A 12,143-nucleotide genomic window follows, 5' to 3' on the forward strand; every position below is an offset into this window, starting at 1 on the left:
CTGGTCCCTACCGCCCAGTAGTGGGTGTTTCAGGATTCTAAGTGGGCGGTAGGGGGTTCTACGGCACAAGCTGAATCCTCCTTCCACCAAGCACTGGTGGGTGGTAAGGAAATTTTACCATCAAGAAAGATGCATTAGTGGGTGGTAGGTATAAAAAGGTTGAATACCCCTGGTCTAAAGGCTCCCTCATATTTGGAGCCAACCCTACTGGCCACTTTGGGAATTTGCAAGCAACTGGTGTAAAATAAAAGTGTACTAGCACACAGCTAGCTTAATAAAAGATTACTAGTACACTATTAGCTAGGTATAATTAGACGTACAATGGACCAACTGGAAGTTTCATATTAGTACTTTATGAGATCAGACAACACTGTTTTGTTTTGAGGGAACTTGGAAAGGCAGCTGGACAAGGAAGAGTGTTGTGCTCTCTCCAGATCTCTAAGTGACCTTAACTCTCCCAACTACCACACATCTGGTCAAAAGTCTAAAAACATTACTGCCTTGTGCAAGCACACAGAACTTGCAAATACTTCTCAGCCCAGTCAAAGGACAAGACTCCACAGAGATCTGCACTGGGAAAAGCCACCTCACATCCCAAAGGAAACTTTGAAATAACGCTCCAGTAGTTTTCTGACGGAAAAGTATAGCCTGTCCCCCAACCCAGATCTTTTGGTCTACATTCCCCATCTACTCTGGCCATTGGCTGTGCTGGCTGGGGCTGATGGGAGCTGAAGTCCAGCAACACATAGATGGGACCAGAAGGAGGAGATTAAGTCATTTGGCTGATCTTTATAGATTAGGTGACCAATCATACCTGTAGGGTTACTGTGTATATATTGTAAACCTGGAGATGTTAGGTTGATAGAATGACATTTTTAAAGTCACCAGTCATATATATCATATGTAAATGTCCACTTGTAGCTGACCACTTTGTTTTGACCTCCTCTGTCTCTTTCGCTCCCCTTCCCTTCGTATCTTGCCTTTTTAGTTTGTAAGCCTGATGACAGGGCACCTCTCTTTTTTGATGTGAACCATTTGGGATAATATAATGGCCTGAAAAGTGGGATAAAAAACAGCTTGTAAAATAGTAAATAAATATATGCTTCTATGGCATCCACCCTATTTCTGATCGTTGATGTCAGCTATCTGTCATGTTTTTCAGTGCTACCAAGATGCTTTGTTGTGTTTGCTGCAGGAGACTAACTCAGCTCACTTTCTGGATGTTACATGGGAGAAGGAGATGTGGAGTGCCTGGTTTCAGAGACAGCTGAGAATTCTCCATAATATACAGTTTTGGCCTCAAAAGGAGAGTAGGTTCCTCCAGAGCAGCTCCAGCAATTTTGTGGCTTGACTTGCCTCCAAATCTGAAAAAAAGATTCCTAACAAGCGATCAGACATCATCACACCTGTGCTAGGAAGGAACTGGCAGGTAGCCTGCTCCCTCCATACCTGCCTCATCGGTGGGCTGCTCTATCCTTGGCTTTAGCTTCCCTTGCTCGCAATCATTTAAGAGGAAACTGTATGATTAGCAGCACACAAGCAAACAGCAGGAACTAATCCTTTAAACACAAATACTTCAGTGGCTACGCAATGGTTCCCCACAAAACAGTGGGGAGGAAGATCAGAGACAAACCCCCTCCTCAAGTTTCCTGTAAATGCCCTGCTACTCATTCACAATTTGCTTAATGCAGTTCTTAAGGCAATTAAGGACGTTAGGTTCCACCATTCTGATTGAGCGCCACAAGCTTTGTCTATGATGATTTTCCCACTCCAGTTGTGTGTGTGTCTGTGTTTGTGTGCGTGTGTTTTTTTACTTGCAGGCTGTCAAGGCTTCGGGCACCTCAACACCATGGCTGAAACCTGACCTGATCAAGTGACGTTTTCATGTGCTGATGCTGAAAGACGGAACTGAGATGTGGGCAGTTAATCTAGATTTTTTTTGCTGGCCATTCACTTGCCCTCATCCATCATGCAACTGCCGTTCCATAAAATGGTTATATGAACAGCATGTGAAGCCTCACAAAGGAGAGAGAAAACTAAGAACCCTAAAGCCAACAGAACAGAAATGGGGACGAAGGGTAGGTGATGAGGATCTATAGTGAAAAGACAGAGAATGCCTTTCAACCTAATGGTAAACTGAGTAATCTGAGCTGAACGTTTCACTTTTGTCAGTCACCAGTGTGACAAGGAAACAGAAATCTGAGCAGAGCTATATAGGTAGAATCTAAATCATCTCTCAAGGCCTCCCCATTGAGCTCCAAGGGGTAAAGAGACTGCAATCAATGACAAGGGATACAACCTAAGACCCCCAGTTCCTGACAACTCTGCCATTTGCCCCCCAATAAAAGGGGACTCACAGGGGGACACAGCATACAGTGCAAATCCCAAGGATCCCTTCAGTTGATTTATCTCAGTAATTTTTGGCTCTACTTTTCTATGTAAAATAGTCAAAGCCGCGTAATAAAACCTGTGCTTGCAAAACAATAACTATGAAATAATCAGACATGAAGTAACCAGCATCAAAATAGCAGCATCAAAAAAGTGTGAATTCTGTATAGAATTTTCTGCTGGCCTCAAAGCAACTTCAACAAGCTAAATAAAAAAGGCAAGCGACAACAAAAGCTGGAGGGTCTTCCCCGGGGAGGGCATGAAATAGTCTAGGAAGTCTCATCTCTTATACCTACCTGCCCACTACCTCTCTGGGTATTAGGAAAGGGCTGTAGCTCAGAAGTAGAGCATCTGCTTTGCATGCAGAAGGTTTCAGGTTCAATCCTCAGCATCTTCAGGTAAGGCTGGGAGAGACTTCTGTCTGAAACCCTAAAGTGCTGACAGCCAGTATACACAAGACTGAGCTAGATGGACTAATGGTCTGGCTCAATATAAGGCAGCTTCCTATGCTCCTAACAGGGTCGCCGATTGTGTTTCTTGCGCAGGTTTTTAATCAGAGAATAATGTTCTTAAGGTATTCAGACCAGGTTGGGCTTTAAGGGTTAAAAAAAAACCCAGCACTTTGAACTGAACCCAGAAACAAATCGGCAGTCAGAGGAGATGACATAATACTGAGCCCTCTCTCTGTTCCCCCAGTCAATCATAATGACAAACGTTTTGCTAATGAAACTCTAATGTATATAGTGGTACCTTGGGTTAAGTACTTAATTCGTTCCAGAGGTCTGTTCTTAACCCGAAACTGTTCTTAACCTGAAGCACCACTTTAGCTAATGGGGCCTTCTGCTGCCGCTGCGCTGCTGGAGCACAATTTCTGTTCTCATCCTGAAGCAAAGTTCTTAACCCGAGGTACTATTTCTGGGTTAGCGGGGTCTGTAACCTGAAGCGTATGTAAGCCGAGGTACCACTGTATTTATAAGTGGCATGTCAGGTTTATCACTGATACTGCATATTTTTTTGAAAAAAAACCCATAGAAGGGTAAAGGGACCTTGGTCAAAAGAGTGGCATACAGTAAATAAACATTCTTTTCTTCTTAAGGATTGGCAATCAGCCCAAGACAACCATTTTTGCTTGGCTTATTGAGATTGCTGTTGGGCCGACATATATTCACAATGATTTTGTGTGCACAGTTCTCAAATGTCATTTGCTTACAGATCTCTCACCTACCAATACCCTTCCCCAATGAGACTTTTCTGGTGGATAGTATTTGCCTAGAATGACACTGGCAACACACTGCTCTGCCTTGGATGAATCCGATGCTGCTTTTGTCTATGTGCAAGTTCTCCGACTCTATAATAAACTAAGGGCACAAGCTTGTACTGGAGTTATGCCAGATGAAGGACTTTAGGCCTCAGAGGGAAACCAGCACCACCAGCAGAAGACACCACAGAGATCTCTTGCTTGTTGCGCCACAGCCTGTTTGCAGCTTTGTCCTCCATCTAGGAGCAAGGAGACATGTTTTTCCTATAGAGGGATTTGAACCAGCAACCTCCATCCCTTGATGCTGACAGAGGCTGCTGCCTAGTTCTCTGTGCATTGTATGCTGGGGGCATGGCCTCAGGCCTACGAGGGTTGGCTCCCTCTGTGTCTGCATGGCATGTGGGTGTTGCTGGCAGGACCGTCCCCAGTTGGTGAGAACTGATTGTTTCCAGGGATGCAAAGGACTGCAGTGTGTGTCCTTGTGGTAGAGGATTTTCAAGCAAATCCTACCAATGATCTGGTGGCTTGTAGGGGGATGCTTGAAAGCAGCAATGGATCAATTTGTAAGAGAGATAAGTAGAAATCATTCCCTTATTCAGAAGACTTCCCTTTGTCTCTCTATTGTATGAATAAGGATAAATTCATTTGAAATTTTACTCAAGAGCTAAGTAGACATGTTCCCAGGGTCATTAAATACATTCCAGTGTGAGATGTTGAAGAATTAGTGGCAGCAAAGCATTACCAATTACGGGTAAATTTGCTTCCACGATGAGTGACAAGTCTTTTCCTAGCAGAATATTTTGGATCACATTTCTGATATTTCATAGCCCTCTTCAGTCATTCACATTAAGTCAACAAGAAAGAAAAGGTATGGGAACAAGAAGCAGCTCTGTCCCCATTGCACACTGATTGTTAAAAAATAAAACTAGAGTTCTAAAATGTGTGGAGTGCCTCCCAAAGTACAGGAGCCTTCCAGCTTTCAACAGGCACCATTCACCATGATCAGAATATTGACAGGGGTGGATGCCTGCACCTACAACCCCCTCCTGCATGAACACCTAAAGGATACTAGATCTTAGCCTGAGTAAGAAGGGGGAGAAGCCTGGTGCTGACAAGAAGCATGCTAGACAGAACAGCATCCACCACTTTAATTTCTCAGGAATCCCCTTGGGCCCTATGTGAGAACCCGGACAATATTCTGGGGGTAAATGGAGATGATGTCAGGCCCTAAAATGTAAATGAAGTATTTTTTAAAAAAATCAAAGGGATACAGAGTCAGCCCAGTTGATCATTCTATAGCCTGACATTTGCCCTAGCATGCCAGGTATTGAGACTCTGCCAGCCTCCATACATTTGTCCAACTCCTTTCTGAAATCATCCTAGGCCCACTTGCTTGGCTGGAAGGAGTGGGCTGTACTGGCAAGCAAACCACTAAGCTTAAGGATTAAAATGGCCACTTTATAAAATGCAAGGCACTTTATAAAATATTGGTAACAAGATTCGTTAGTTTTTAAATGTCAACAGAGTGACACAAAGAAATTATGATGTGCTTATGAACTATCCTGCCATTTTGATTATTGCAGCAAGACACTAATAGTAGGAGAAGAAGAAGAAAGAAATATCTCTACCATTATTATTATTCATCATCATCACCATCATCATCATCAAGTTTGCTTTTTTACCAACTGTATTGTTGGCTTCCTTAAAGACAGGAGATGCAAAAGCAGGGAAACAAACAAACAAACAAACAAAAAACTGCTGACTTTACTGAAATATTAACAAGGTATAGTTAAAACTTTTGTACACTTATGCAAATGAGTTTGCTAGAACAAGGGGAAGGAAGAGGGTCCCCCCAGGGGAAAAATAAAATAAAATCAACAAAGTGAAAAGATCAACCATCCCTTCTGCAGCATGACAGCAAGACACAAGAGGCAGCAGCCTGGGAATTGCGGAAGATGAATTAAAAAAATAATAATACACACACACAACTCTCCAAAGTTTAAGTACATCATGGTTTATAAAGCTAATAGATTTAAATGAGGCATGGTGCACCATTCCATAAAATGATTATATATACCAGGGGGCTGCAGCAACATTTTGGGAGAAGCGTTAACCTCATAAAATACGTATGATGCGGAAGGCCGAGAATGAGAGTATTTTTGGTGCGTCCCTTAAAAGTTAGAAGGCTGAGCTGAGAATTTCAGAAATGGCACAAGTTCAGGATTAGAAGTGCAATGGTAATCGTAGTGTTGACAATGTGGTGCTCCACACTGTAGCATGTTCCACACTGAAGGTCAAAATGTGAGCTTTTGAGTGTGTTCTGTCTACAACTGATAATATCAAGCCTACTTTCCCTAGAAATCTCCTTACATTAAAAGCCAAAACCGCATCTGTTCAGCCACCGATTACTGGAACAGGAGGGTGCCGGCATCCAAGAGGGAGTTCCCAGAGTCCTTGTGCCTGAGGGCTGGCCTAAGGTATCTGGGAGCGTCAGGGGACTGTGGACTGCAGCCTGCAGCTGTCACCACCACCCCTGCCGAGAAATTGCAATGCAGGCTTTCACCTGCATATATGTGAATGGCAGATCGTGCAGAGATTATGGGGTGTGAACGTTTGAGCCAGCTCCTGCTTTGTTACTGGCTAGAGACCACTGCACTTATTTGGGCAAAGTAATGCCCAGGTGGGGTAGTAGGAACCACTGCCACTCGCTGGGTACCTTGGGGAAGAAACAGAATTGGTGCTATAGAAGCAAGCTGGAAAAACTAGGTTGCAGAACTAAGCTTAATATTGTTTGGATGCCACTTAAGACACCTGGCACTGTCAGACAACAGGTGAGGTGGCAACTCTGTGTCTAGGCTATACCACTTCAGGCAGGAGAGTTGGGTGGGGTGTCACCTGGCTGAATGCTCCTTTGTACATACGAAAAAAATCCCTGAATCAAGAAAACTGGTGCATTATGCAAAAGCCTGAGCTGGAACCCCTTCTTCTTGACACCTCACTCTCTTTGTGCAGGTAAGACTGCCATCTCATGTGGCAACAGAATTTACCCTCCTCATCTGAGGTGTGGCAGACTCCTTACTCAACCTGCTCAGCTAGCACTGAACAAGGCAGAACTGCAGATTTGGTTCCCTCAACCTCCAGATATGGCTGGACTCACCCCTGATTTGGCTGGCTAGGACTGATGGGAGTTGGGACTCCAGCAACATCTGAAGGGTCACAGGGATCCTCACCCTCAAACCTGCCACATCCCAATTTCCCAGCCTTCTAGCTGCCTAAGAGCCAATGGCACATCTATGGTCCAGATTCCGTCATGCTTTTGCTACAGACCTCATCCTGTCCATGACTTGCATCTGCCAATCCTGAGCCCATACATCTCAATCACTCCCAAGCTGTAATGAAAAATGAAGAAATGTGCTTGCTTGGTTGGTTGGTTGGTTGGTTGGTTGGTTTGCTTGCTTGCTTGCCCTGGGTTTTCGAAAGGGAGCCACAATTGTCTTAAGTGTGTGCTTATAAAACTGGGAAAGGGGTGGAGGAGAAGAAGAGATGGAGGATGTCAAAATGTTACTTGAGTTTTTGTATGCTAATCTTTCCTTAAATTATTAACCAATGGGAAGAAATTATTTACATTGTGCTCGGTGTGGACGTGGCAGTGCGTTGTAAGGCGTCCTGTCAAGCGAAATCCTCAGAGCGAATGATTAGAGTTGTCGGGTCTTATTTATTTATGCTGCCCGTACTCAGAGGACCTTTTTTTTTTTTTTTTTTTTTTTTTTTTGAGACTGCACCCAGAGATAGAAAGAGAGGGAGAGGGAAGATTTTCTGATGTTGCAAGGAAATAAGCATGGGGTTTTTTTGGGGGGGGGGGGGGAGAGACGGAAGATGCTCTTGATACTCACTCAAAATGAGGTTATTTCCCACATATAATAACAACTGGAACAAATGGCATAGATTTGCATGTAATCTTTTTTTAAAGGTACCTGAAGCTCGGTCTGAAAGAAGAACTTCTGTGGACACTGGGAACAATCGTAAATTTTATCCTCTTGCCCGTGGACAGCAAAGATATGTTGCTGCAATTTATTTGCCTGTACAAAAACTAGAGGAACAAAAAAGAAGAAAAGAAACAGCAGTGTTGTCAGAGAGAATGACCAGCATAGTCGAATTCATATGGGCACCTGTGTGCCTGTACCTTTGGCCTGTTGCCAAAGATACAGGAGCAGGCAGTGGAGTCAGGTGATTTCACTCCTTTGTCCCTCTCCTCCCTTCCCATTCCATTTATTTACAAATTGTGTGTTAGATCCAGACCACGCTACTATTTACTACTTTATTACTTTTTAATTTGTAGACCACCTATATGCCAAAATGGCTTCTAAGCGGTCTACAACTAAATGCACAACAACATTAAAGCATCATTAATTAAACTATATCATAAAACAAACAATTAAAAAGCGTAACAATTGATTTTAAACAGTAAAATCATAAGTTCAGGTCAGGGGGATGCTTGCCGAAACAAATGTGCCTTCAGAAGCCAGGGCAATGGCAACACTGATTGGGACCTCCTGTATTTTAGCAGAGACATAGGAAGGGCTTTCCACAACAAACACCAGTGCCACCAGTGGAAAAGCCTACCTCTGTGTTACCATAAGCCAATAACCATCAGGCGGTGGCAAAACTCAGCACTGTCATGGTGTGTGCCTGAAAAGCAGCACCACTCCCTACCTGGGCTGCAGCATTTTCAGTCACATGCAGGATCCACTGAAATGCATTGGGCTTGAATTAGGCATGCTTAGTGCAGATATACTGATACCCTACCCTTTGTGATGACAAATGATGGCATGGTTTGGGGGGGATTTTTTTGAATGTGGGGGATAAGGGAAGACCTGATTCTGCAGCCTGCTCCCAGTCTCTTAACCATGGTTAAGATATAAAGATCATTATGGCTACCCCAATACACATGCACATGGAAATGAAGGGGTGCTTTATGAATGGCTGAGAGAGTTGCCCAGATTTTCCACGTATACACAGTCATGCACTGAGTATAGCATGAACATTTACTTTACACTTCACCCTTGGATCACTTGTCAATGTTATTTAGAAAACACACAGAAGAAATAGAATATCTAGACCCCAGCAAATAGTAATTATAATAAGAATCGTCACTGTGGTCTGATGGCATAGGATGTTCCAACTTAGCTGAAGCTAAGTAAGTCTTGGTTTGGGCAGTGGCCGGATGGGGGACCCCCTAGAACTCTATGGATGCCACTTTGGGCCAGTGCAGTCATAACAACTCTAGTCTAATAAACCATACTTTCTTGAGCTCAGATTCCTGATTAGCGTTAACTTTACTTAGATCCTGGTTTCATAACTTGGGGCCTAGACAGTGATTAAACCACAGTTTCTCAGTGAAGATGTAACATAAAACTGTAGTTTAATGAAGAAAGGGGTGATGTGTGCACGCAGGCTCCCCCCCCCCTTTTTTTCTTTTTGGTGTAATAAACCATAGTTTACTAGAATGAGATGGTTACACCTAAATTTGGTCCTCCGGTTCCATGATGGAAGAAAGGCAAAATAGAAATCAAACAAACAACCAAACAAAAATGCTTAATACACCACTTTTAACACTGAATATGCATTATGAGCAATGCACATTGGCTATTTTAACAATCCCGTAAGAGTGATCACTAGTACTCAATTTAGAGATGGAGAACCAAGGCTTGGCATAAGTGACTTGCCCAGGAGAGTTAGCAAGGTCAAAGCTGTCAAGGAATCTGAACCCAAGTCTCCCACATCAAGATCCAACATGACCACACCGTAAAATCACTGCACATTGGAATACAGAAATATTTCCTAATGTTCATACCAGGAGGTTTAAATGACTGTGGAAAATACTGCCCAGTAAGAGAAATGAAGGGGAGAAAGGCCGCCCTTCCAGGTAGCTCTGGTTTGTGAGATCATATTCAAAAGCTTTTCTGGTAGTGGTTTCCCCCCTTCCAAGGAAAGGAATACTGTATTTTAAAACTCCCCTGTGTGTCATTTCCGGATCAAGCCATGCACACAGAGGCTTGTCTGGGTCTGACTGTCTTACCTGTAAAACAAACAGGGCATTTGAATGTGCCTCCCATCCCCTCGAAGCTGTGCTCAATCAGGTGACACAGGAGCTTTGCCGGAGAGTCAAACATCTGGTTACACAGCTTGCACTCATGATTGATGCCTTCCTCTGCAAGGTTCAAATGATACAACTTGTTAGTGACACAGCAGATTAGCGTCTGAAATGCAGTAGTCGGCGAGAAATCACAGCACTGGATTGCATGGTTTCCGGGACCCAAAGATGCTGTACTTGCAACACCGCCCCCCCACCCCTTTACAAAAGCATGCGTTAGTATGCTTGTAGTGTATTCAGGTGTACAGCCGCAAGTCAAATTTGAGGGGCATTTCTATTTACAGCCCTGATGGAAGTGACATTGTGATCAAACCACCAGTAACATACACTCCTGTTTCCTCAGGCTTGTGACACAATGCCATGCCTCTACGCTCCACGAAAACAGAAGGAGAGACACCAGACACAACAGCACTGCTGCGGGCATATAAAACACACACACATATATATTATTAAGAATACTCAAACCCACATCAAAAAATGCAGGAGGTTCAGGTGAGGCCGTAGAAAACGGGAGGCCAAAATGCTGCTACCTTCAACTCATTTTGCATTGTAACAAATTCAAGAGAAGGTGTCGATGCTAAAGGAACAGCAGGGATCCCAAAATGAGGGTTTGAGCCAGCCAGGTTAGAACAAAAAATCCATTCTAAGTGGGGCAAATAGTTCTTCCCTCAATATGGATTTGTATTTCCCATATCGTCCACGAAAACAAAATGTGTTTAACCTTCCACAATTCAGGGACAGAGTACACAATACAACAACAACAACAACAACAACAACAACTGTGTGTGTGTTTGTGTATGGTACTGGTGCTAGGGCTGGCAACCCACCTGAATCGCCTGTTTGCAATATTAAGCCCTGGGTTCTGGACGTACCCAGGCTACTCTCCCAGGGCCAAAAACAACAGGTAGGGGGAGGGAGTTCAGAGCAGGAAAGGGTGGGGGCTTTTTAAAGCCCAAGGGCCACATCCACTTCTGGGCACCCTTCTGAGGGCCACATACCAGTGGGCAAAGGGCACAAGGGCACAGCAACTATGTAAACTTTACAAGGAGGGGTTTTTCTGCACACACTCACACATCCCTCTCTATACTCTGTCCAGACATGCAAGAAGCATTGTCACAGTTCAGGGGTATGTCCCAGCAAAGCAAAAATACTCAAGGAGCATGCAAAGCAGAGCCAGTGAGAGGTGAGTGCCAAGGGCCGGAAAGAAAGGCCTAGAGGGCCACACTTGGCCCACAGGCCTGAGGCTTCCCACCCCTGATCTAGGTTCCTTCCAGAGAGATATTTACCATCGGGTGGGTACTGCTCAGGCATGTATGTTTTTTCAGAGTACACAGAACACTATGGACATCAAAATGTCAGTCCATATCTCCCCCCACCCCACCATAAGCAGATGTGGCCCTCAGGCAGATAAATGTTTTTTTAACCCCTGATATAAAACATATCTGGTCAGGGGTCAGCACAGGTGGGGCAGTGCTGATAGGGGGTCCCAGCCACTCCCCTGTCTAGGTCTTATTAACATCAGTATGTTTGCTGCATCATGTGCCTCCAAGACCATGCTCCGGTAGCATAGTTTCCTCATGGCTTAGAGAACTATTATTGAAGCACATTGGATAAAGATATAGAGGGTGCAATCTTTTGAAATGAAAAGAAACGGGTTATTAGCCACAAGCTGGGATGAGAACTGAATTGCAATCACCACTACCATCATATATATCCATTTCCAGAAGTCATGTTATTCCATTGAAGCAAAAATAACCAAACGCCTTGTGGCATCTTAAAGATTAACAAATTTATTGTGCCATAACTTTCCACAGACCACAGTCCGTGCATGAAGTGCAACTGGCAGGCATTTACATATAGAACACTTTTGAGCTTCACATACCTTAGATCACTAAATTCCTTACAGCAGTCCTGTAAGGTAGGCAAGTATTATCAGCCCCATTAGGCAGATGCAGGGCTGATACGGAGTGTTTCTTAGCTATGGCTACCTAATGACATCACGGCACAGGTGGTCTTTGAACCAGGGGCCTTTGTGTTTCACAGCCCACTCCCATACACCATACCTGCTCTCCTCACAAGCCAAACAACCAAACACATGTATGGGAATTATATTCCCAGTTTTCACATATTTGGTTAATGCTAATTGTATACCATTTGGGGGCAAGTCTGGAAGTATTTCAAACAGTTAAAGCTACGACAAACAAAACTCAAACAAAAAAATAAATAAAAACATAATAGGTTCCCGCAGATGTGGAAATTCGTCCCACTGGAGGCAAGACCTTTTGATTTGCAAATCCACTTCTGAATTATAAGGCCTTCTTCTCACCAGTTGGGTTTTTTGTT

General features: G+C 43.8%; 1 protein-coding gene across 3 annotated transcripts in view; it reads right to left on the reverse strand.

Moving 5' to 3' along the window:
* The window catches only part of ZNF423 (zinc finger protein 423), a 310,604-nt gene that overhangs the window by 28,765 nt on the left and 269,696 nt on the right, over positions 1-12,143 (reverse strand). For all 3 annotated transcript variants that reach the window (XM_083451817.1, XM_083451816.1, XM_083451818.1), the window contains 2 exons: positions 9,726-9,857; positions 7,621-7,736 (listed from right to left, as the gene is read on the reverse strand). In XM_083451817.1, coding sequence (XP_083307943.1) covers positions 7,621-7,736; positions 9,726-9,857 — 248 coding nt within the window. The remainder of the gene's footprint in view (positions 1-7,620; positions 7,737-9,725; positions 9,858-12,143) is intronic.

This window comes from Podarcis tiliguerta, assembly GCF_965153285.1.
Source record: "Podarcis tiliguerta genome assembly, chromosome: 8".
Classification (NCBI taxonomy): domain Eukaryota; kingdom Metazoa; phylum Chordata; class Lepidosauria; order Squamata; family Lacertidae; genus Podarcis; species Podarcis tiliguerta.